Source organism: Leptodactylus fuscus, chromosome 1 (assembly GCF_031893055.1).
Source record: "Leptodactylus fuscus isolate aLepFus1 chromosome 1, aLepFus1.hap2, whole genome shotgun sequence".
In the NCBI taxonomy this organism is placed as follows: domain Eukaryota; kingdom Metazoa; phylum Chordata; class Amphibia; order Anura; family Leptodactylidae; genus Leptodactylus; species Leptodactylus fuscus.
In genome coordinates this window covers 46009818-46036348 of record NC_134265.1, presented here as the reverse complement: position 1 = coordinate 46036348, position 26531 = coordinate 46009818, and the positions used below count along the sequence as shown (strand labels likewise).

Here is a 26531-nt window from a genome sequence, read left to right as displayed (position 1 = left end):
TTAACCACAGGCCGCCTTTACTTAATTCATTTAAAAGATAATTAGAAACCTTTGTGAACCTGTAACTTCATTTCACAGTTCAGCAAAACATATAGAGAGCATGCCTGCAAATGAGAGCGCTCAGACACAACCTAGAGGAGGTGTCGTATCATTCACGCTCCCTGCAAAAAAAAACAGCCGCAAAATAAGTTCTGATTTGCAAGGTACAATTACACGCGCCTTAGATATGGCCTCGGCGCTGATTGCCGTCCCCAGACTTCTAGTATCACGAAATAGAAGCCGTCATCATCAAAAATAACCGGCCCGCTATTTGTATTTTAAGTGACTGTTGAGGCCGAGCACTGAGCACGTCAGATACGTAGGCTCCAATCTACACTTGTCTGGTAACTGAATTTGTATTCATCTTTTGTGTTTAAAGCCGAATATTAAATCCTAGTCTGAATTTTTATTCCCCACATTAGCGGTGCACAGACACAATAAACTTGTCTGGACACGATACTAACGCCATTACATTAGTCACAAGACACTTTATGGAGGTCATTAACAAAGTGCGGGCTATGTAGGATCAATGTTTAATGCTTTCACGTATACATTTATCTACTAGGTCCGCACGAGAGGTGCATTATGCCAATTTTGAAGTTCCCAATTGTAAAATGAGAAGTGTGGCTCAGTGGTTAAGACTGCAGCACCTGGGTCATTATCACATGGTCACAATCTATTCCGCTAACTTTCCGTAAATACTATGAGAGAATATAATACACTTTAACGGAGAGAAATGCTTTATTTTACAGTTAGCAGTCTATTTACTCCTCAACTCTGATATGTCAACTGAATCTGTCTTGGTTTATCAAGACGGACTGCCAGTTCACTGAAGCGTCAGATTACATGTGCCCACAGAAGTCTATGGAGAGAATAGAGAATACGCTAAGTTACAAAGACGCAGAGACATACGGCAGTAGGGAATATTAATGGCAGCCCATGTACTAACCACCTCTTCTGTATACAACTGGCCTTATATTTCAGCATCATGTGACAACTAGGCCAAAAATTAAGAAAATTTAGAGAAGCACAGCAGTAAAAAAAAATCGAACGTCCACATCCCCCATTCAAAGTGACGCTTGTTGAGTAGACAGCTAACTGCTGCATCTTAACCCAGAATTAATGGAAAGCTAGTGTGCTAGGCTGTTTTTGTGACGTTCTCCATTTTGCCCATCTCACCATTCAGTCTCCACTTGGATGCAGCAGCTTAACAGAAGTTGTCTCTTCTGTTAAAGTGGTGCATCCAGGTGAAGACTAAATGGAGACCCCAGATCTGGAAATAGGTAAAGGTCCCAGAGGTGGGATGTAATGCCTGCGCTCTATGCTCTTTTTACGGGTGACCACTGTTCCTGCTTCTATAACTTTAAATATTAGTGTTTGCACCTGCTTAACTTCCTCCTGCCTAACCCTGTGTGTCTTTGGCTAGTTCACTCGTGGGCAAAGGGGAGGTTTTTGACAGCAGATTTCGCTTCAAAATCAGCCCCTTTACAATGGAGCCCTATGTGAACAGCTAGCTTTTTTTTCTGCTAGCTTTTTTTCAGCTAGCAGAAAAAAGAAGCGACATGACCTTTCTTCAGGCGTTTTCCGCCTGAAGAAAGCAATAGAAGTGAATGGGAGGAGAAAACCGCGCGTTTTTTTGCAAAAAAACGCGCGGAAAAAACCCGCTAGCGGTTTTTTTAGCCCATTCTGTTTATGGGAGGGGAAAACAGCCTGGCTTTTTTTGGAAGCGGTTTTTACAAAAAAAAAAAAGCTCCAAAAAAAGCTTGGCAAGGTAAAAAAAAAAGCTTCCTAATTAGGAAGCGGTTTTTTTCAGGACCAAAATAAGCCAGGAGGTTTTTACGTGTGAACTAGCTTGTCTTTGGTTCCTCTTTGGTTGAACAATGTGTTGAGCGCTCATCCATGCTTGCACTCTGATGGTTTATCTTGATGTCTGTCTGTCATGTGGTGTCTGAGTTCTGTATGCATGCATATTGCTCAATGGTTTCTTTTTTCTGGAGTCCCCTCTTCTTATGCTAGTCCTGTTTTGTCTGTTTTTATCTGTTTGGCCCTGGGCTTTCTGCAATATACTGCTGATACCTGCTGCCCTGGTTTTTATGCAATATTCCTTTCTGTGATATATCTCTGCTGCCTGTAGTCTGGCACTTCCTGGCGCTACCTCTGACCTTGTGCCTTCTGCCACACACCTATAAATATGCTGCCTGTGGCCTTGTGTGCTCTGCAATATATAGGTATCTCTGTTTCCTTTTCACAATGTAGATTGTGAGCCCCACATAGAGATCACAATGTACATTTTCTCCCTATCAGTATGTCTTTGGAATATGGGATGGAAATCCATGCAAACATGGGGAGAACATACAAACTCCTTGCAGATGTTTTTTTGCCCTTGGCGGGATTTGAACACCAGGACTCCAGCGCTGCAAGGCTGCAGTGCTAACCACTGAGCCACCGTGTGGCCCCCAGGTATCTCTGTTTCCTGTGGCCTTTGCGCTCTGCTACCTGTCCTATGTCTCGCCCTAGATTCTTGTGCTACCTGGATTCTGATTTTGGTCTGTTCATCTGTTACCAAACCAGGGCTACCTCATGAAGTGTTGGCCAGGCTGTCCTCCCGAAATAAAGACCATATCCCTGTAATGGAGTTAAAGAGTGAAGACCGGGAAGTCTGCAGGACAACGCCTTTAGAAGTGGCCCCAAGCCTAACCAGTTGGGTAACACAATGGGTCCATGATTGACTGTGCATGCCACATGGGACTTGAATCCATCAGACATATCCTGTGCCTATGCAATGAATGGTGGTAATACCCCTTTAACAAAGTTTTTAAAGGAGTATTTAAATACACTGAATATTTAATATGTATTAAAATACAGAATATAACGTCACGTCGTCTATAGTGATTGATGCTGAACGTTTGCAGACTGAATGCAAAACTCTTTTGGAACAGAGTCAAATAAAATATTTGTTATGCATAAAAGAAAAGAACAATCGGGGAGCCAGGAGTACAGAATGCATAAAAACAGCAAGAAAACATTAAAAAATGCCACTTGGACATAGATAAAGTGTGACAATGCAGCTGACAGCAGATGAAAGGCCTGTCAATGCAAAATAAGATAAATGAAGTAAATGTAGCTCAGTGAAAGTCAAGTGAAAGGCGGCAATCTCAGCGGATCAGGCTGACATAAAGAAATGCACAGGAGATACAGAAATCTATAAACACGCATCTTTATTAACCCATCTAGTGTAACAGGAAATGACCTGTCACGCCTCGGAACCAGCTTGTGTCTGCAAAACCGCCATCAGACAGTGAGGGAGGAAGGGAGGAAGGAAGGAAGGAAAGAAGGTAGGAAGGAAGGAAGGAAAGAAGGGAGGGAGGGAGGAAGGAAGGAAGGAAGGGAGGGAGGAAGGAAGGGAGGGAGGGAGGGAGGAAGGAAGGAAGGAAGGAAGGAAGGAAAGTAGGAAGGAAGGAAGGAAAGAAGGGAGGGAGGAAGGAAGGAAGGGAGGGAGGGAGGAAGGGAGGGAGGGAGGAAGGGAGGAGGAAGGAAGGAAGGAAGGAAGGAAGGAAGGAAGGAAGGAAGGAAGGAAGGAAGGAAGGAAGGAAGGAAGGAAGGAAGGAAGGAAGGAGGAAATAAGGAAGGAAGGTGGGAAGGAAGGAGGGAAATAAGGAAGGGAGGAAGGAAGGTGGGAAGGAAGGAGGGAAGGGAGGAAGGAAGGAAGGAAGGAAGGAAGGAAGGAAGGAAGGAAGGAAGGGAGGGAGGAAGGGAAGGAAGGAATGAAGGAAGAGAGGAAGGAAGGAAGAGAGGAAGGAAGGAAGAGAGGAAGGAAGGAAGAGAGGAAGGAAGGAAGAGAGGAAGGAAGGAAGAGAGGAAGGAAGGAAGAGAGGAAGAAAGGAAGGAAGGAAAGAAGGAAGGAAGGAGAGAAGGAAGGAAGGAAGGGAGGGAGGAAGGAAGTCATTTTTAGAATGTGGACATAGAAAACTTTCTATAATCCCAAAACTAGCGACACAACAGAAAAGCAATACCCGTAAAGCACTGTGGAAAATGTTGGCGCTATACAAGCAAGATAAATAAATAATATAACTATATAATCCTGAATTCAGAAATGATCACAAAGCAATAAAGAAGGTGCAGTAAGGTATACACAATGTAACATCTATGTGGGTGAATACGGGCATCAGCCTACAGGCCGAGGAAGACCCCAGGGTGCACATTGTTGCTGCAGGTTTGTCAGTTTAGGGTGTTTATTCAATATCCATCCACTTATAGGTCATTGTTGTTATATTTTAGTTTGTTTGATATATAATTTTATATTACGCACCTTTTTTGTTGCACTTTATTTCTTGGATCGCCTTCATTTCTTGGTGACCCATGAATATGTAGTTTATGTTTTTGTGTATACCAATTTATCGGCTTTTAACTTTTGCATAATAAATTATGTTTTGGGGGTTTTTTTCTCAACATTGACTTGGATTTTGTACTATTTGGTAATTAGATCTGGCAATCAGAATGGCGATGCAGCCGTTTTCAGCAGCGAATTTTGAGACGGATCCCACGTCAAAATCCGCTGCCAAAAAACTCTGTGTGATCGAGCCCTACGCATGCCTTGTCTAGTAGTAACGTCCAACCCTCCTGTGTCACACAGCAGAAATGGAAGAAGAACCTGAGACGGACTTCAAATTCCTCTCCACTTTGCACTGCAGCTTTCACTCAATGGATCAGTAGTGCAGGTCATGCCGCGGGTTCTGCTCCTGAGTCAGCCATGGAGGTCGCCGTAAGATTGAGCAGAACACTTATTTTCTCAGCGTTTTGCTTCAATCTCTATAAGGCCTTTTTAAAAATTTATTGCAGACACGGATGTCTTTATAACAAGGAGATTTGAGACACTAAACTCCTGGTCTGTAAGGACCTGTGGGTGGATCAATGTCCCAAAGCCCCCTTTTAGATTCCCATTAAGTGTACAGCTCTCTGTGACAACACATTATTACACCAATCAGATTATGGAAGGGGAGATCTTCCAACCAGAGACTTTTCAATTTTATCAACATTATAGATTGGGATTGCACATTATGTTTAGTTACCGTATACTATCCAAACTATTGTAATAACATACCTGTGATCTCTGTAACCAGTATATATACTGACTGTGAGCGGTAATGTTGTTGCTGCCGTCATAAAAACCTCAGTGGTTGACTAAGCCAAGTAACAAGGAATTTTCTAAGATTCAGTCTCTGGTGCCCATAGATATAATGTTGGGCTGGCCATTATACTGCAGCCATTAGAAACTAGTCAGACCAACCTAGCTGCCATTTTTTAATTTCTTTAAATTTGGCTTTAGGAGAAGATTTGTCGGTGACCTTCTGCGTCAGAATGCTCTCCAAAAAACAGCCTTGTGGAACCTACAGAGGAAGCCAAGGCTGAGCTTTGGGGTCCATTCACACTGAGTTTTTTGGTGCTGATTTTGACGCTGAATCCGCATCAGAATCCATGTGGGAAAAAAGCCTCCCATTGACTTCAATGGGTTCCTTTTTCCACAAGCACCAAAACACTCTGTGAGAATGGACCCTAAGGGCTCGTTCACACGGGGCAAGAGGGGGTGGATTCTGATGCCGTATCCACCTAAGAATCCGCCCCCTCACAATAGAGATCTATATAGACCACTAGCTTCTTTTTTACCGTGAGCAGTATGTTCCCACTCACCACTCACGGTAAAAAGAAGCGAGCTGTCTTTTTTTCAGGCGGATTACGCGGCTGATTCAGCCCCGGCGTCCACCTCGCAGCAGCACCCTCCGGACTAGGCCCATTCATTTGGCCTACTCCGGAGCGGGAAGCCGCGACAGTCTTGGCAGGCACATTTTGGTCCAATTCTGATGTGGCTTCCCGCATCAGAATCAGAACCAAAATATGCGGTCGCGTGCCCTGTGTGAATGAGACCTATGGTTTCTGGAACAGGTTTGCACGACAGCCTAGCCTCTTATAATAGGGCAGATTGGCGTGAGGTCTTGTGATTTCAGTCATCATTCCTCTGTAGAAACAACAACAAGATTGAGCTGGATACTTAATTTTACAGCATGCTGAAAAGAGAAGGTTCTACCAGTGACTCCCATTGGAGGCAGAATAGCAGTGGTTTTTGGAGAGGATTTGGAGGCCTAAAAATCCTCTCCAAAAGTCACTGTCTGAACATGCCCTTTGGCCTTATTGACATGTCAGTGTTTCGTTAGCAATACGCATCAGGGTTTATGGGTCAAAACCAGGAACAGGTCGAAAACACAGAACAGTTGCAAATCTGTCCATTGTGCTTTATCTTTTTAAAGTCTCTACTTGTCATTTTAGCTTACAAATGCTGATCCGAAACACTGACCAAAACACTTATGTGTGAATAAGGCCTTAGGTAATAAGGGCTTACCTAACACGAACAGAAAAAAAAGTCAGCAGAAAAGTTCTAGGTGCGTTATATCACACCTACAGAACACGCATGATCTCTGATTTGTAGGTGTCCTGCTGCTGAGAACACAACTTATAATGAGAACGGAGAGAACAACCACAAGTTTTATTTCTATAGCACCAACATATCCCGCAGCACTTCTGACTCCCATCCCTCTTGGTGACACAAGCACTGTCGTGTGTGTGGATCTTTTCATCCCAGTCTTCTTAAGCTTTGCTGGACTGTAACTTGCTATTTGGATGTTAAATGTATTGCCTAGCTTTTTTCCATAACATACATTACTGTGCAAAAGTTTCAGGCAGGGTTCATAAAGTGCTGCAAAGTAAGAATGCTTTCAAAAACAGAAGGGCCAACAGTTTATTTTTGTCACTCAATAAATACAAAGTGAATGAACAAAAGAGAAATGTAAGAGCACCTTCACACGGTGTAAGCGCGCCGCTCATTTAGACACGTATACACGTGTCCGAGCGCGGCGCTTCAAAACAATGCCCATTGATTTCAATGGGAAGCATGCGTATATCAGCATATACGCACACTTCCCATTGAAATCAATGGGCTCTGTTTTGAAGCGCCGCGCTCGGACACGTGTATACGTGACTAAATGAGCGGCGCACTTACGCCATGTGAAGGGGCCCTAAATCCCATCAATATTTGGTGTGACCTTTGCCCTTTGGAGGAGGAGTCCAGGCAGTGCAGCATAACTATGACTCAAGTATATGATTCTGCAGAAAAATGTGGAGCACCTACCAAAAGGACGCTGTAGAAGCCGGGCTGGGTCTCCCACTGCTTGAGCTGCTCCTCAGCCGGCTTTAGGACCCTTGAATCTTGGCTACTCGCTTGGGTCAGGACCTGAAGCACAACGCTGCTGGCACTGTTGAGATCCATAAGGAACCTGCATACAAAATGCACATTACCCAATGTTAGCAGGTGAGAACATAACATTACTGAGCAAGGACTAGCCATCTCAGATAACTCGGCCTCGCCTAACATTATTGGCCACTGACAGCGGCTACTTCAGAGGAAGAGAGTGAATTGTTGCCTGTGCGGACATTAAGGGATTTGTTTACACCCTCACATACCAGTAATATAACATGATACAGATACAGTATATTATATGAAGAGACATGATAGCAGGTAAAGGGGAATTTACTAGCCTCCCAGGTTTCGGACCCCCACTGATCACCCGTCCTAAAGACTTAGGTTTCGTGCATACAACCATGTGTATGGTTAATGTGAATACTGTCATATTTGTGGGGAAATTCCCATTTTCAGGTCGATTTTGGACATTAAACCACCCGCAGGTCCTTACGGATTAGGGGTTCAGTGCCCCAAATCTCCCTGTTATAAACCCATCCATGCCTACAATTAAAATAGAAATAAACCTTAATACTTACTTAGCGATGAGTCTCTTCGGACTTATCTCTGGGGCTCCCGGCACCTGCGCAGTTCTTCAGTGAAGTTGAGGATGTACCCCCCGGCTTCACTGTGCATGTGCCAGAGGTACGGGGCATGTGCACCAAACCTGAGTTGTATTCCTCTGCCTTCAGTGAAGAACTGCGCTGGCACGAAGAGTAAAGGATTTGTATTGCGGGAACCGATGGCTTTGTAACAGGGCGATTTGGGACATTAAACCCTCGATCCGTAAAGACCTGCAGGTGGTTTAGTCTCCCAAATAGTCCTCAAAGATTCCCTTTAAAGATTGTGTTTAAAAAAATAAAAGTGGTTTTGGCTTCAAAAACAGCATACCCCGAACTAAAGACAGAAGCTAATCCCAGCTCTGGATCCACTGAGAACAGTCCTGCACAAATATCTAATGCTTACCGAGCAGTTCCCTGAAAATATTTGCTGATCACAGGGTCCCCAGGCAGAGGAATGACCTGCATTCAGCAAATCCAGAAGGGGCTTTTCCAAAAACAACTAACCTGATAGGATACTGTGTGACGGACTCCCACCTATCACATACTGGAGACCTATCCTAAAGAGGGGCTAGCAATAATCCAAGAAAAAAACCTTTAAGAAATAAACAAAATAACCAATATAGGTTCATGGATATCAACAATTTGGTATAAATATATAAAAATATCAACGTTTATGTGAGTGTAACAAACATGAAAGGCCCTGTGCACAAAGGGCTGGTAAACCCAGCCGATATATGCACTGAGTTTCCAGGTTTCAACACACGTTTGGCAAACACTAGGTAAATGGGGACCTATAACTACAGACAGTGACATACCCGGATCGTATACACCAAGTGTATGGCTAAGGGCTCATTCACACGGCTAGCTTTTGTATTAAGAGCCAGCACACAGCCCATACTCAGACATGTTGGATAATTTGCGTTCACTGGGATCACTACAAGAAGTGTCTGGTCACAGCTTATTCATGTCTCCCTATGGAGAATACATACCTTATATACTCGAGTATAAGCCGACCCGAATATAAGCCGAGGCCCCTAATTTTACCACAAAAAACTGGGAAAACTTATTGACTCGAGTATAAGCCGAGGGGGGGGAAATGCAGCAGCTACTGGAAAATTTAAAAAATGATAATGGTCGGAGTTTTTGGGTGCAATAGGTGCTGGGGGAGGGGGGTGTTTTGGTTGTCTGTCTGCCCCTTCCCTGAGCTTGAGGACTGGGGTTTTTTTTTCCCCCACTTGGAATTCAGCCTGGCTGAATATAGGGGATCTGCAGTGCTCCTATTAACCCCTTCCCGACGGAACAGGAGCACTGCAGATCCCCTATATTCAGTAGACCGGGCACTGTCAGACACAGGGATACCTAATGTGTATGTGTGTCACAGTCATTTTCTACTTTTATATGTATTATAGGGAAAGGAGGGATTTAGAACCTTTATTTAAAGCTTTTTTTTTTTTTTTTTTTTTCCACTATTTTATGGGAGATTCTATACATTGATATTGCTGCTGGACATAGACCCCCCCCCCCCCATCCTTAAAGAGAAAATAAAAAAAAAATTTTTTGCTGACTCGAGTATAAGCCGAGGAGGGCTTTTTCAGCACAAAAACTGAGCTGAAAAGTTCAGCTTATACTCGAGTATATACGGTACACATTCAGCCAAGCCGAGTGTGCACGTGTAAGAGGCGTCAGGAGGAATTGCTATTGGCTAAATAAACATGAGCCACATAGATCTGTCCTGTGCATATATCTGTGTATATTATATGTCGTATATAGATGGAATGTGTACATCTATGTCTGTGTGACTGTATCATTGCCTTTATGTCTCTATATAACATAGACTTATTTTACCATTACTGACCCTGATGTCCCATTTGAGGACTCCATTTTGATAATGGCTGTGTGAAAGGGACAGAACCGACAGACTTGATTTTCCCATCTTTCCCTGTTATATTAAACTTTTTCCTGAGTACGCTCATAGATCAGTATGTAACAAAGGGAAAAATAAAGTTATAAAGAACGGCAAAAAGGTTGGTGGTTTGCACCCTGACTGAGAGCTGTGCCTCATAGTATTAGGGGCCTGTGGTCAAACTAACCACAGGAACAGCTACATAAGTCTAGGTCTACATCTGGGCCAGCGAAGCAGAGTCTGCCGAAAATTGGCGTAGGAATAAGTTACTGCAGTCCGCAGGGCTTCATGTATGAGTATCCCAATGGACCCTAGCGTATTGCGTGAACTTATTAAAAACATACACTATTTTTTAGGGGCACAGAACACTGATGTATATATGCCCCAGCCATGAGGTGGCGAGAAAGATAAAACTGTATAGCAAACTGTATGTAATAGATTATACCATCTGCATTATAAGAATGTATTCACATGCTGCAGATTTGTTGCAGAAATGACCAAGGGCAATGCTGTTCTTTCCAGCTGGGCTCTGTCCCTTGTGATTTACTTGGTAAGGGAGGACTCAGTGATCTATGGTAACGTATAAGGGTCACTCCTACACTCTCCTTTGTCTCCCTTCATATTGAGATATATTTTTATAACATAGTTATCGCAGGTTTTTTTTTAATATTTTAATAATATTAAAGGTTAAGTTTTATTTATTTTTTCTTCTCAGAATTTTTCAATGACTTGTTCATATACTATGTGGAGGCAAAAAAAAAAGAGCGGGCGATATACTGTGCGGGGGCCATCTTTATCCTATCTTTAGATGTCTTCTCCGCGCCGCCGTTTGGTAGAAATCCCGGTTTTCGTCTATATGCAAATGAGTTCTCTCACAGCACTGGGGGCGTCCCCAATGCTGCGAGAGAAATCTCCAGCGACACCTCCATCTTCTTCATGAACGTCCTCTTCATTGTCTTCTTCCGGAACTGGGTTCAAACTTTTTGGCCTCGGTCAGAACCAACTGCACATGCCCACAGGCCACAAGAAAATGGCCACGGGCATGCACAGTCTGCTCTGCCCAATGCGGCGCTGGAAATTTCTGCAAATGGCGGCGTGGAGAAGACATCTAAAGGTAGGAGAAGAATAGCCTTTCTTAAGGCTATTCCCACGTGTGAATGCGAACAAAACGGGATTTTAATGGTAGAATCCCTTTAATATGACAGAGGAGAGATGCTGAGGTGATACATAGGGGAATATTATTGGGGACTTTTATGGCAGTTTCTGCAGTGGAGTCTCCGACACAGATGTAAACTTAGCCTAACTGGCATAGCTACATTTATAAGGTCACAGAATTACCGATAGCCATTTGAAGACAACCGTTTGACACCCGTGATGTGAAAGAGGACCTTTCATCAGATTGGGCACAGGCAGTTCCATATACTGCTGGAAAGCTGACAGTGCGCTGAATTCAGCGCACTGTCAGCTTTCCCGATCTGTGCCCCGGGTGAAGAACTATCGGTCCTGGTAGCGCTATAGCGCAGTACAGTGTAGAGCGGGGAGGAACGCCCCTCCTGATACTACTCGTCTATGGACCAGTACTGTGAGCAGAGGGAGGGGGGTGTTCCTCCCCGCTCACACTGTACAGCACTATAGGCGCTGCTGTGGAGAAGGACGTTCCTGACAGACTGTCAGGAACGCCCTTCTGACGGTGAAGAGCTACGGTACCGGGACCGATAGCTCTTCACTGGGGGCACAGATCGGGAAAGACGATATATAGAACTGCCTGTGCCCCAAACCATGATAGGTCCTCTTGAAGTAACACTTAATACTAGGTGTAGCTGGAGCTATGAGCACCCACAGGTCACTGGGCACATCCCTGGTATTCTTTTTTTGGAACAGCATGGTGCTCTGCAGGTAACACAACTAAGATAAGAGGGGGAGATGACGTTGTCTTCTATTGTTTTGTATATCTACTAAAAAAAACATCTACAAACTGAGATCTACAGCATATTTATACTCAGTTATGTTCATGAATAGAAGATAACCAAGTATCGCAATAACAAGCTGCATAACACCGAACATCCCCTTAAGGAAGCCTAAACTTTGAAAGTTATACCACAGGCCAGTCAAATACTGTTCAGAGCAAAGAGAGAGGTGTACTGAGTGTATATTATCTCCATGGTGCTGTACAGTATTATATTAATTTCATGGTGCTTTACAGTATTAGGGCTCATTCACACTACGTATATGGCAGCTTATTCTGAACGTAAAACACATTCAGAATCAGCGGCGTATAAAGCAGTTCCATTCATTTCTATGGGAGCCGGCATACGAGCGCTCCCCATAGAAATGAATGGGCTGCTTTTTTCACTACGAGCAGTCCCATTGAAGTGAATGGGAAGTGCCCGTGTGTACGGCTCGGCATGAGCAGAGCTTGCCGTATACGCCGGCACTTCCCATTCACTTCAATGGGACTGCTCGTAGTGAAAGAAGCAGCCCATTCATTTCTATGGGGAGCGCTCGTATGCCAGCTCCCATAGAGATGAATGGAGCTGCTTTATACGCCGCTGATTCTGAACGTGTTTTACGTTCAGAATAAGCTGCCGTATACGTAGTGTGAACTCACCCTTATATTAATTCCATGGTGCTGTACATTATTATATTAATTCAATGGTGCTGTACATTATATTACTTCCATGGTGCTGTACAGTATTATATTATTTCCATGGTACTGTACAGTATTATATTAATTCTATGGTGCTGTACATTATTATATTAATTCCATAGTGCTGTACATTATTATATTAATCCCATAGTGCTGTACAGTATTATATTAATCCCATGGTGCTGTACATTATCTTAATTCATGGGGAAGTACATTATTATATTAATTCCATGGTGCTGTACAGTATTATATTAATCCCATGGTGCTGTACATTATTATATTAATTACATGGGGCTGTATATTATTATATTAATTCCATGGTGCTGTACAGTATTATATTAATCCTATGGTACATACAATACAAAATAAATATAATACTAACAGTGACTGACTGGCACAGCGGGATTAAGGGCTCACAATCTCAGAGGGAAGAGGGCTAGAGACAATGCATGAAGTGCAATCAGTAGAGACAATAGGAGAAGTCCCCTCTGCCCAGAGCTGGGGCCGCCTGTGGGGGGAGAGGGGGTAAAACTTGGAGACTCCTGTTATTGGGATTAGTGAGTGTGGCACATTAATGGGGGGCAATGGGTCTGCCATGGAGGTGCTGGTGGTCCTGGCTCTGAGGTAATTAGCTTGTTAATGCCATAGGGGTTCTCTGCCCCTCATTACCAGCCCTAGTATTGAGCTATGTGTTATCATGTGACTGCACTGGGCTGCACACATGACTACCCTGGCAAGTTTAGGAACTCCATGACTACCCTGGCAGAGCTGCACTGGTCACACTGGTCTCCAGGCTGGCACACACGTGGGCTGCAGGCAGGACAGCTGCCATCTCCACCTCACAGACTATGGCGGGCACACTATGCCAGGATGAGGACAGGACCGCACTCACACACTGCACACAGGTAGCACTCACCTCACTGCTCCCGGCGTGCGCTAGTATAGGCTGCGAGCCCCGCGAGAACTCCGAGTATCGCGAGAGCGAGTCCGTCCTCCACAGCTGACGGATGTTATTGTACGATATACTACAGTGCACCGCCATTATCCCGAGCAGGACCATACAGCTCACTGTTATCTATCATAACGGGCCATTGTATGGTGGATTTACTGCAATATTACCGTTATGGAAAAGTTACTATAGCAGGTAAGAACTACATTACCCGGCATGCGCCAGGCGAGAGTGTATGTGTGGTGACGTCACTACTCCGCGCCGGGCAGAACTTCAGCACGTTGTTAGTGTGTTTCAGGAAAGAGGAATCAAGATGCCGAAAGTCAGGGCTGAGAAGAAGAGTCGTCAGCACCAGGAGATCAGGAGCCAGGGTAAGTGCCAGGGGCGGCAAGTGCTGCATGTGCTGCCCGGGAATACAAGTACTGCTGTCTGCTACTGTGCTGGTAATGTGACGGCAGCTGCACTGCTAAGTATAGAACACGACGTGTCAGCGCCATGTAACCTGCATGTTATACAAATGTCCAGGGACAACTGCTTTCTCCTATGTGACTCATATACATATCTATGTACACACAGTGTGGGCGGAGTCATCAGGACTCTCACTGGCTCTACTAGGAGTCCTGTCAGGATTTACTCTGCTTTACAATCAAAAATAATGCTCCACAAGTCTGTATATCTATATATATCACAGAGCTCAGCTTCTCTCCTCTATCATATAACCCTATATATCACAGAGCTCAGCTTCTCTCCTCTATCATATAACCCTATATATCACAGAGCTCAGCTTCTCTCCTCTATCATATAACCCTATATATCACAGAGCTCAGCTTCTCTCCTCTATCCTATATTAACCCTATATATCACAGAGCTCAGCTTCTCTCCTCTATCCTATATTAACCCTATATATCACAGAGCTCAGCTTCTCACTATCGTATAACCCTATATATCACAGAGCTCAGCTTCTCTCCTCTATCATATAACCCTATATATCACAGAGCTCAGCTTCTCTCCTCTATCATATAACCCTATATATCACAGAGCTCAGCTTCTCTCCTCTATCATATAACCCTATATATCACAGAGCTCAGCTTCTCTCCTCTATCATATAACCCTATATATCACAGAGCTCAGCTTCTCTCCACTATCATATAACCCTATATATCACAGAGCTCAGCTTCTTTCCTCTATCATATAATCCTATATATCACAGAGCTCAGCTTCTCTCCACTATCATATAATCCTATATATCACAGAGCTCAGCTTCTCTCCTCTATTATATAACCCTATATATCACAGAGCTCAGCTTCTCTCCTCTATCATATAACCCTATATATCACAGAGCTCAGCTTCTCTCCACTATCATATAATCCTATATATCACAGAGCTCAGCTTCTCTCCACTATCATATAACCCTATATATCACAGAGCTCAGCTTCTCTCCTCTATTATATAACCCTATATATCACAGAGCTCAGCTTCTCTCCTCCATCCTATAACCCTATATATCACAGAGCTCAGCTTCTCTCCACTATCATATAATCCTATATATCACAGAGCTCAGCTTCTCTCCACTATCATATAACCCTATATATTACAGAGCTCAGCTTCTCTCCTCTATTATATAACCCTATATATCACAGAGCTCAGCTTCTCTCCTCTATCATATAACCCTATATATCACCGAGCTCAGCTTCTCTCCTCTATCATATAACCCTATATATCACAGAGCTCAGCTTCTCTCCTCTATTATATAACCCTATATATCACAGAGCTCAGCTTCTCTCCTCTATTATATAACCCTATATATCACAGAGCTCAGCTTCTCTCCTCTATCATATAACCCTATATATCACAGAGCTCAGCTTCTCTCCTCTATCATATAACCCTATATATCACAGAGCTCAGCTTCTCTCCTCTATCATATAACCCTATATATCACAGAGCTCAGCTTCTCTCCACTATCATATAACCCTATATATCACAGAGCTCAGCTTCTCTCCTCTATCATATCATATAACCCTATATATCACAGAGCTCAGCTTCTCTCCTCTATCATATAACCCTATATATCACAGAGCTCAGCTTCTCTTTATATATCCACTTGGGCGAGCCCTGTTTTCTGCCTACCTTTCGAGGGGGCTGGTCTGCTTCTGATAGTATTACATAATTGGGTGCATTAGGGGTACAACAAGTCACAGAAGAGTTTGGCGCAGACATTCTTGCAGAAATGTTTGGGTAGAAGTAGACTGATATCAAGAATTTTAGACTGTAATACATGTTTATGATTGACTCTCTACATCAGGAATCAGCAACTTTTGGCTCTCCAGCTGCTGTGAAACTACAACTCCCAGCATGCTCCATTCACTTCTATGGGCTTTTATAAGAACTACAGAGCAAGTATGCATGCTGGGAGTTGTAGTTTCACAGCAGCTGACGTGCTGAAGGTTCCCTACCCCTGCTCTACATACACAAAATTCATTAAAATTGTAACCATAAAACTAAGACAATTTTCTGTTTTCACTCTCAGGGGTTATGTTTAATACTGGCATTGGCCAGCATATCCTGAAAAACCCGCTCATTGTAAACGGCATCATTGAGAAGGTTAGTAATATACAGGTCTTATATAAGTTACTGGATTGTGACTAATATGGTGATACAGTAGTAGGGATGGTTTATGATGATGACTGGTTTTCTTTATCTGTATTCCAGGCTGCTATACGACCCACAGATGTTGTGCTGGAGGTTGGTCCTGGTACAGGAAACATGACTGTCAAGTTATTGGAGAAAGCAAAAAGGGTAAGGTCTTCATTATGGCTGACTTCTGGTTTATACATTTGATATAGCCGCCTCCAGAGTCTGTCTTTCAAGTTATGTTGGTATCACATACAGAGATCATGGCTTGTTTCTTTGAGAAGACAGTAGGTACAGAAGATAGTATAGCCATATAAGTTTTCTATTTTATAGAATGGTCCATAATACAGAGCGATAAATCCAGTTTAATACTCTTTTTGAACTATTCAGGCTCAAAGTTACTTGGCTTTTATGTAGATAAATTTATAAACTTATTGTATATAGCGGGCATAGTATTTGTGTTAAATAGTCCACACTGATGTCCTTTCATTAGGATAGGTCATTAATATCAGATCGGGGGCACGTTACCATGGACACCCACCGGTGGGACAATATCAAAAATTCTAGTTATGCTTTACACTCACCCAGAGCCTGTTATAATCAAATCAAATAGGCTTTATTGGCATGTCCAAATAGATATTTGGTATTGCCAAAGCTAGTAAAGTGGGGGGGGGGGGGTGGAGTCGAGGGGGAGAGTATGGGGGGGGGGGGGCTGATTTAGGGTATAACAGTCCGTGGAGTCTTGTCTTCCTCTTAGTTGGTGACCGCTATATGGGGAGCTGGGGTGGGTGGTTTGGGGTATAACAGTCCATGGAGTCTCATCTTCCTCTTAGTTGGTGACCGCTATATGGGGAGGTGGGGCGGGTGGTTTGGGGTATAACAGTCCATGGAGTCTCATCTTCCTCTTAGTTGGTGACCGCTATATGGGGAGGTGGGGCGGGTGGTTTGGGGTATAACAGTCCGTGGAGTCTCATCTTCCTCTTGTTTGGTGACAGCTGGACACATATTGGGCAGCGATCTCCACTGTGGCCTCTTCTTCTCCCAGTAGGATGTAGTTTCCTCTTCTCGTCTGCAGATATGAAGTCTGGGATGTGGGCAGTATATATAATATTCTGATGTCTTCCAGGTTGTTGCTTGTGAACTTGATACCCGACTTGTTGCTGAGCTTCAGAAGAGAGTTCAGTGCACGTAAGTATATATTTTGATGTGAGATTGAAGATAAAAGAAAATATGAACACAAAGGGGGATTGATGAAGACCAATATTTTGTATGCCAAACTTGGTGATTCGATAAAGGATGCCGACTATGCACCTACACTGAAATCTATGCCAGCTCGTAGCTTGCATTTGACTGACAGCAGTTGTATTCTTGACCATTACTAGAACACATAAACAGTAATAATTTTTAGTATTAGTATGTGTGTATTATTCTGTCATACTCCTCTCCTGTGTTTTGTAGTCCCAAAAGAAGCAATCTGCAGTGAAGCTGTTAGACCACTAGATGTCAGCACATGAAAACATTACAATAATTTCTAATTTACATTTCCATAAGAAAAATAAACACGTAAAATAAAAGCAAACCTACAGATGAAATATTCCCCTCCCAGCAGTTTAACCCTTATGATGCTACGATCACAGCCCCAACAAACCGTTGCTCAGAGAGACCTGATAGCATGGATGAACGACAAGGCTTAGCAGCAGTAGAAGGCACAGCCGCAAGTATGGAGGAGCCTCTATATCTAGATGGTTATGATCAGCGGGGATTGGACATTCACTGGCCAGATTCAAAATGGGGTCCACTTTTATGCTGTTTGAAGGGATCCTATTATTGGATACCCTTTTTTTTTTGTCTAACACGTAGGAATAACCTTAAGAAAGGCTATTCTTCTCCTACCTTTAGATGTCTTCTCCGCGCCGCCGTTCGGTAGAAGTCCCGGTTTTCTTTGGTATGCAAATGAGTTCTCTCGCAGTACTGGGGGTGGTCCCCAATGCTGTGAGAGAACTCTCCAGCGCCGCCTCCATCTTCTTCTGGAACGCTCTCTCGCTTTGTCTTCTTCCGTCCTGGGTTTCAATCTTCTAGGCCTTGGGCAGAGCCGACTACGCATGCCTGAGCCACAAGAAAATGGCTGTTTACACAGTAAGCTAGTGTAATTGGCCATTTTCTTGTGGCCCAGGCATGCGCAGTCGGCTGTGCACGAGGCCTAGAAGATTGAAACCGAGGACGGAAGAAGACAAAGTGAGAGAGCGTTCCAGAAGAAGATGGAGGCGGCGCTGGAGAGTTCTCTTGCAGCATTGGGGACACCCCCAGTGCTGTTTGAGCACTGGGGCCCGCCGCCAGTACTGCGAGAGAACTTATTTGAATACCAAAGAAAACCGGGATTTCTACCGAACGACGGCGCGGAGAAGACATCTAAAAGTAGGAAAAGAATAGCCTTTCTTAAGGCTATTCCTTCCTACGTGTTAGCCAGAAAAAAGGGTATCCAATGATAGGATCCCTTTAAAGGAATTTTCCCATCTTATGCCATCACTTTATGATTACAGAGTGCCTGTTCTCGGGAATCTCCACCAATCCTGAGAATAAAGGGGATGCAGTGGTCTAGTACTTGAGTATTTCCCTTCCAGCTGCCTGGCCGTACAGGAGATTGTGGCTGCTCCTAGTCACTTGAATGGAGATGCCATACACTTAAATCTACACAATCAATCATAAAATAACTGAAACCTAATGTCAAAGTGTTACTCTCCAAGCTTCCGGCACAACTTCTTCTCTTCGGATCTTCTTTTTTTTTTTTTTTTTCTATGTAGATTGTGAGCCCCATACAGGGATCACAATGTACATATTTTTTTTTCCCCTATCAGTATGTCTTTATAGTATGGGAGGAAATCCATGCAAACAGGGGGAGAACATACAAAGTCCTTGCAGATGTTGTTCCTGGAAGGATTTGAACCCAGGACTCCAGTGTTGCAAGGCTGCAGTGCTAACCACTGAGCCACTGTGTTGCCCCCTCACTTCGAGTCTTCTGACCGATGTCTGGTACCGCTGAGGCCTGTGAAGCGTTCTCAGTGGTCACATGCCTCACAACAGCACATGATCGCTGAGGCCTTATCACAGATCTCAGTGGCCCCTGACCTCAAAAGCCCCGAAGAGAACAAGGAGTGATACGAGTAATATAGTTTTTAATGCTAGCTCATCTACCCTGGGCCTCTGCTAATTATGGGGTCTGAACCTTGCAAAACAAATCTTTCCAGGCTCACCCAATACATAGTCATGCTTCAAAAAGGGGGTTTGGCGTTATTGCCGTGTGTACAGTAGCCATGGTTGTCATGAAGATTGTAGGCTCAGTCATGTAGAGCTGTTCAGTTAGGAGGTAAAATACAGAGATGTACACAAAAATTAAAATGGAAAAATGTTTCTGTTTTTATATTGTAATATTTTTTTCACTTCCCCATGAAGTCACTAGATGGCGCTTTCTGCATGTCCTAATGACTCCTTTCTGCATAAATTCGCTGTAATGTATGCAATGACAAATTACTAGAAATTCTTCCAGCAGTGATAGTTCCATGTAGTTCAGTATGATTGTAGCGTAAGTCCGGCTGATAAGACATTTCCTCATTGATTTCAGTGGGATCTTTTTCCTACTTATTAGGAAGCCGGTTGTGTCTGTGGTTGGTGCAGAACACATAGAAGTGATGCATTGTATGTATTCTTGTCTTCCAGACCTTTAGCCAGTAAACTTCAAGTCCTGGTTGGGGATGTGTTGAAGACCGATCTGCCGTTTTTTGACCTGTGTGTGGCCAATTTACCTTACCAGGTATAGTAACAGCCACATTTTCATGTACAATATGAGACGTTCCATGACTTTAGTTTTCGCCATCTTCTATATCAGGGGTCTCCAACACGTGGCCCACTGGTCGCATGCAGCCCCCAAGGCTGTAATCTGTGGCAGCTGAACTGGGGAGAAAGAAACCCCAAACCCAGTTCTGTAGCTTTCCGAGCTTGTAGGTTGCTGCACACTTGTGGCCTATGGGCTTGGGGCAGCTTCAGTGTATATACTTACCTATATACTCACTGTCCGGTACCTTCCGCTCTCTTCCTCTGCTTTGGGTGCACTACTGTGATGCATGGCTCAGGGGAAGAGAGCAGGACCGCAAACAGGAGGTAAGTGCTGGTGCCACTGCTAGGGCGACGTTAAAATGTGTTGGCCCAGGTCTGAGGGGGCATTTAAATTGCATGGAGCCCCTCCTGGAGGGATTGTGGGGGGCATTAAACTGTATGGGGCCATTGCTGGGTGACATTAAACCATTTGGGGCCACTACTCGGGTTATAGAACAAAAAATTTGTATTGTAGGGAATGTGGCCCTTAAACTTAAAATTTTTCCTATGTGCAGGTCATTTGTGCAGCCAAGTTTGAGACCCCTGTTCTGTTCTATATAACTGATCATTGTCTTCTTTTATAGATCTCATCCCCCTTTGTTTTCAAGTTGCTTCTTCACAGACCATTCTTCAGGTAAGTTCTCTAGTAATCCCATGTATAGATATTACATAGCATCTGTCTGAACATCAGGGCACCCATGACTTACAGATGTGGGCTAGTGTTGTCCTCTAGTATGAGAGTATATCTCACTGCATTTGTTGTGAATGTTTCTTCAAAAGTGTATCTTCTGGGAAAACTTCAGACAAATGCTTTATATTGGGAAATGTACTGGGACACCTACACAATACATGTATGTAGGTCTTTATGGCATCCCATACTAAATCTATAGGCATTACATGGCGTGTGACCAATAATAGTGCCATGTAGGATCCCATTAATAAAAGCATATACGTACCCCTGTGGATACAGATTTACTGGGGACCGGGCCTGACTTGTCTACAGATAGTCACAAGTGCTCTGATTGACTTCTAAAAATTGCTTCCCAAGGGCATCCCTTTAGCCATGAATGACATTTGCAGCCTCTGCCTACGAGCACTAGACAACCCCATACAAGGGACTTTATAGCTGTATAGAAATGCACTCAAAACAGAGCAGCAGAGACTGTCCCGTGCTTTGCGGATGTACCTCTTCCATAAAGTCTCCAGTACAGAGAAGCGTCTGCTCCTAGTGATATGTTTTGCTGCACTATCTTAGTTGTGAATGCTTTCCTCTGTGCTTGTTGTAGGTGTGCCGTGCTGATGTTTCAGAGAGAATTTGCCATGCGGCTGGTGGCCAAGCCAGGAGACAAGCTGTACTGTCGCCTGTCCATTAATACCCAACTATTGGCCCGTGTGGACCACCTCATGAAGGTAAGGCTGCCGTGTCCTCTTGACTCTCTTCTGTTGCCCTTTCCTTATGTAGCACTGTGCCCTTTTGGTTACTGCCATCAGTTTCCACCTCTCCTTTGAGAGTCTTGGTTAGCTGAAGAGAGTGACAAGTCGGCCGTGGTTTATGTGAAGAGCAACCAAATAAGAGAACAGTCTTTATCTGAATGTGTCTTCCCCATTGCTGTAGGTATCCCAGGGGTCTTAGGCCTCATCCACACGACCGTAGTAAGTTTATGGTCCACAAATACCAATCTGCACATACACATGTCCGCATTGCATCAGTAAAGTCCTTCGCAGTCAGGGATCTTGAGTGATTTCCTACACGGGTCTGTGCTGCAAATGCGGACAAATATTTGCTCAGACATTCAACCACAAAAATTATGGATGTGTGTATGGGCCCATAGAAATGTATGTGTCCGCTGACCTGCAATTGCAGATGAAATTACAGTTGTGTGCGTGGGACCTTATTGAACCCCACAATTTCTGTGCAGCCGTGCTTGAGTAATGTTCTGTTTTCTGATCGCCATCAATTTCACATTGTAGGTTGGGAAAAACAACTTCAGACCCCCTCCAAAAGTGGAATCCAGCGTAGTGAGGATAGAACCTAAAAATCCTCCTCCACCCATAAACTTCCAGGTAAGATGAATAAACTTCTTACTGCATAACCTGACGCATTGTTAAATGTCTGGCCCTTAGCATGACGTCTATCTCTTGGGTTACATAACGTTTACGTTCTTTCTTGTCTTTCTAGGAATGGGACGGTCTGGTGCGAATCGCGTTTGTAAGGAAAAACAAAACCTTATCTGCAGGATTTAAGTAAGTGAACCTTGTAACGTAAGACACTCATATGTCTGATGTGAAGAAATCATACAAGATATTCTAAAAAATCATATCCAGCACAAAACCGCGGCATGTTTCCCAATCACACTTTTGGGTATTTTTAGTATGTTGATTATGATAGAGATAATGTGATTTTTTTTTATTATTATTATTTTTTTTTTTGGTTAAGTTATTGAAATAGGTTTTTACGCCTTTATGTGCAGTGTATACAGCATTAGGATATTTTTAATGAAAATGTAAAAAAAAAAGTGGGAAAGTGTCTGTATTTCACTTTTTCCCATTAGATATTGCAGTGTGGGCTACTGGTGATGCTTTTACCCCCCATTTACATTTTTTACTTTACACATTGTACATTCCTATATGATTGTAAAGAGGACCTGTGGTTTTATATATCATATACATGCGGTTTTATATATCACTAGAAAGCCGACAATGCGCTGAATTCAGGGTACTGATCTCTATGGTCTGCAGCCAGTTGTGGTGGAAGAACATGGACATCAACTCTGCGATGAGCATGTGTGCTAGCATGTTATAGCTACGTAGTCGTATGTATTTAGTTCATATATCCTTTCTTCTCCAGGTCCAGCGCAGTCCAGGAGCTGTTGGAGAAGAATTACAGGATACACTGCTCCCTCCATAACACGGTAAGTGGTAACATGCTGGTCCGCCCTGGCTGGTGGCCGTCACATCTTTTCACACTGTTGCCTTGTAAGTTCAGTATTCTGTGTTATTTAGTTCTTATAATTAAAGGTTTTATCCAGAATTACAAAAACATGTCTGGCTCCTCTCAGAGAGCGTACAGCGCCTGCCCATGGGTTGTTTTTGGTACCATACCACACACACAAACTCTGGACAGGTGTAGCCCTGTCTTTAGAAACAGTCATGTTTTTCTAATCCCATGTAGAGATGAACACTATTCAAAACAGCCGTTTCGAATAGCACGCTCCCATAGAAATAAATGGATGTCGGGGGTTAAGCGGCTGGCCACTGGCAAAGTCTTGCGTGCCGGCTGCTTCCATTCATTTTTATGGGAGCGTGCTATTCAAAACAGCTGTTTCTAATAGTGTTCGCTCATCTCTAATCCCATGCAATTCCTTTCAATGGGAATGTTGAGTTACAACATTACAATGTTAAACGTGACCTTTTTATGCTGCTTATCTCATATATGAGGTCACTTATCTCCCATAAAGCAGAGAATAGGGTGGATTACAATTCTCTGCCTGACTCTTGTATTAATCCATCAGGGCCGAACCCCATGACATTATGTTGTTTGGATTGACCCTCTTAAAATTGACAGGATCTGCCAACAAATATCTAATATGTTTTTACACCTTTAACCAGGTAAAGGGGATGGGAGCTGACTACCATATGATCCGGGGGGCATCTAGGGTGCAGAAAACTCTACACAATGCTTTGCTGTGACATTTTGCTTTTAGCTCTGGGATAATCTCACCTCTAGGTACATACAGATGTGGCAGAGTTAACCTGAACGTCTGCAATTGGTTAATCTGCTGCAGCGTGATATCTTATACTACAAGACAACGAAAACCAAGACCTTGAAAAATGTCTTTCCAATGAGTTTTCGTTCGGGTTATCTTGGCTACATCTGTGTATATATATATATATATAATATATATATATATATATATATATATATATATATATATATATGTGTGTGTGTGTATGGTAATGTAGACCTGACTTCCTACTCAGCCTAACACAAACTCTCACTTTCTGATCCAGCCAATTCCAGAAAACTTCAGCATAGCTGAGAAAATCGAGAAGGTCCTCAAAGACACTGAATTCAGTGAAAAACGAGCCCGTTCTATGGACATCGATGACTTTATCAGGTGACTTGTCTATGACTAGTTTGAAGAATTCGACCTGATTTGACATTTTGTTAAACTATTATCTAAATGACTTATTCTTATGTATTTGCAGGTTACTTCACGGCTTTAACGCAGAAGGAATTCACTTCTCTTAAAGGATGAGAAGGATCTTCGTACTCTGGTCATAAATGTTAATAATATATTTTCTATAGAATCTGCTGGAATTGTCACCTGGTCTGACCTCAGGAGCTTTGTACATAGAGCTTACACTCTACAGATAAATTAAGGCTAAGTGCCCACTGTGTCAGTACTCTTAGCCAAAAGTACACTAGGTTCAGACTAGTGCCGGACTCACCATCAATTGGGTCTGTCAGGGAGCCAGACTGCTAAAACGGTGGCTACATGTGGAGCCTGTTGGACTCCATTGATATTTTTATTTTTAATGTAGATTGTGAGCCCCATATAGGGATCACATTGTACATTTTTTTCCCTATCAGTATGTCTTTGTAGAATGGGAAGAAATCCACACAAACACGGGGAGAACATACAAACTCCTTGCAGATGTTCCTGACGGGAATCGAACTCAGGACTCAAGTGCTGCAAGGCTGCAGTGCTAACCACTGAGCCACCGTGTGGCCCCAAACCTTTCATTCTTGATAATGTGACTATGGCACTCGCTACAGCGATGTTGTATGTTGGCCCCCAGACGCCATTGATTATAATGGAGTCCAACGAATGTCCATAGTTTTGAAACGGAACATGGTGGAGCCTTGTGAACCCAGCCTTAACATTTTTAAAGGCTGCCATCCAGCAGACAGAGGTCAAAAAGGTATTATTTGCATTTTTTTTTGTTATGCCAATGGGCATGGTAAACTTATCTGTCTGATCCAAGGTTGCAATGTGGTGCCTAAGACATACAGAAAGACAAAATATACAAGTGTAGCATGGGTAACCAGAACTTCTGCAATGGATTAGACTGCTGTAGCCTGATATCTGATCATGGAAGACAAAAAAAAAATCAATCCGTTATGTCCTTGGACAATCTCTACTCTTTAGACTTGCCCATGGGGCAGACATTTGGTTTTCGGTCAGCAAATCATGTATTTTCTATAGACCATCAAATATATGTTCAATGCAATTTTCTAGTTAAAAAGGAATATTAGTGTTGTATGTACTCGCGGTGAATCGCTGTACGCAACTTCCTCATTCTAATGGTGTTTGCTGCCATCTTTTTATGGCAATTTTTTGTGATTTGTGTCCTTATTTAAGAAGAAATTGTGATCTCTTGCAGTTTTCACACTGACTACTCAGCCTCACAATCGGTTGACTATGGGATAGATAAGACTGCCAGTTTCAGATATAAGAAAACGTATTTAAAGGGGCATTACTTGGTTTCTTGTTGGAATATCTAAGGCCAGAAAATAACCTCTATACCTCCTATGACCAGGTGTATTTTTGTGACAAAATACGTGCCATTGTAAGAAATTTAAAGATGTCGGCAGCTCCTACTTGTCAACTTTTTTAACCTAATTTTTTTTTTTTTTTAATTTTTGAAAAATATTTGTTGGAAACTGAGAATTGTCTGTGCCACGAATACACCAAAAACTGGTGTGAAGTGATTTATAAAATCTGTTCTGTAGAGATCACTTTTCAGCTTGTGCTGTATATACAGTGGACAGGATTACACATATAAGTAACACATATTATACAGGTGGATGCTGATAACATAGGATGTACCTCTGACAATAGGTAGTAAACACAGGATAGCACCTCCTTTTACCCCCACACAGTGATCTGTGCATTGGTCGTACAGCATGCTCACAACACTGTGTTTCCCCGAAAATAAGACTGCGTCTTATATTAAATTCTCTTCCGAAATATATGACCTGTCTTATTTTCGGGGGATGTCTTATGCAGCGGAGGACAGTCAACAGTCATGCCAGCGCTTCCTTAGCGGAGCGCTGGCATGACTGCCGGTTGTAGGTGGTCCAGGAGGTGAAGAGGGGGAGGTATGCTGCTTACTTTCCCCATCTGGTGCTGCTCGCATTGGAAGTGGTTGGCGGGGCTTAGCAGAGATTAGCGAGGCTTCCGGCGGTTGTGCCGGAGAGCCTCACTTAGTGGGCATTGCAGCCGGCTGAACGCTGTGCTCCGTGTGCACAGGTATGCCGGCTGCCTCCTCTGCTGTGATACCACTGTTCCAGCTGCTGTGGGATGAGCTGGGAGAGTGGACTCCCCGCAGCATACGATGCTTTCCCAGCTCATCTTACAGCAGCAGGAACAGTGGTATCACAGCAGAGGCAGCAGCCGGCATACCTGTGCACACGGAACATCGTACACAGTGTTCAGCTGGCTGCAGTGTTTTTTTGGGGGATGCCTCATTTTCAGGGGGGTGCCTTATATTAGGAAATTTAACAAAACTCCCCCCATGCCTTACTTTCGGGGGATGTCTTATTTTCGGGGAAACACGGTAAGGCTGGCTTCACACTAGTGTTGGTTTTCTGTATGGGGATTCTCTTCTCTTCTCCCCTTGAAAAATGCAGAGAG

General features: G+C 43.4%; 2 protein-coding genes across 2 annotated transcripts in view; one reads left to right on the top strand and one right to left on the bottom strand.

Moving 5' to 3' along the window:
- Nucleotides 1–13391, bottom strand: part of IPO11 (importin 11) — a 335766-nt gene extending 322375 nt beyond the window's left edge. The window contains exons 1-2 of the mRNA XM_075269811.1: nucleotides 13357–13391; nucleotides 7220–7364 (exon numbers count right to left, since the gene is read on the bottom strand). Of these exons, the coding sequence (XP_075125912.1) occupies nucleotides 7220–7357 (138 nt within the window). The 5' untranslated portion in view covers nucleotides 7358–7364; nucleotides 13357–13391. The remainder of the gene's footprint in view (nucleotides 1–7219; nucleotides 7365–13356) is intronic.
- A 248-nt stretch (nucleotides 13392–13639) lies between these two features.
- On the top strand, nucleotides 13640–26517 carry DIMT1 (DIM1 rRNA methyltransferase and ribosome maturation factor). Its single transcript, XM_075269925.1, has 12 exons — nucleotides 13640–13760; nucleotides 15917–15990; nucleotides 16099–16185; nucleotides 17147–17208; nucleotides 19735–19828; nucleotides 20475–20524; nucleotides 21177–21300; nucleotides 21862–21954; nucleotides 22070–22134; nucleotides 22739–22802; nucleotides 23902–24008; nucleotides 24100–26517. Exons 1-12 carry the CDS (start codon nucleotides 13703–13705, stop codon nucleotides 24140–24142), a joined length of 921 nt encoding a protein of 306 aa, XP_075126026.1. The 5' UTR covers nucleotides 13640–13702; the 3' UTR covers nucleotides 24143–26517.
- The last annotated feature ends 14 nt before the right edge of the window (nucleotides 26518–26531 follow it).

Excerpts from the sequence above, each read along its gene's own strand:
- DIMT1 (XM_075269925.1), top strand. The coding sequence starts at position 13,703 with ATGCCGAAAGTCAGGGCTGAGAAGAAGAGTCGTCAGCACCAGGAGATC. Across the intron at positions 15,991-16,098 it reads TAAACGGCATCATTGAGAAG|GCTGCTATACGACCCACAGA; the intron begins GTTAGTAATATA and ends TCTGTATTCCAG. Across the intron at positions 21,301-21,861 it reads GTGTGGACCACCTCATGAAG|GTTGGGAAAAACAACTTCAG; the intron begins GTAAGGCTGCCG and ends TTCACATTGTAG.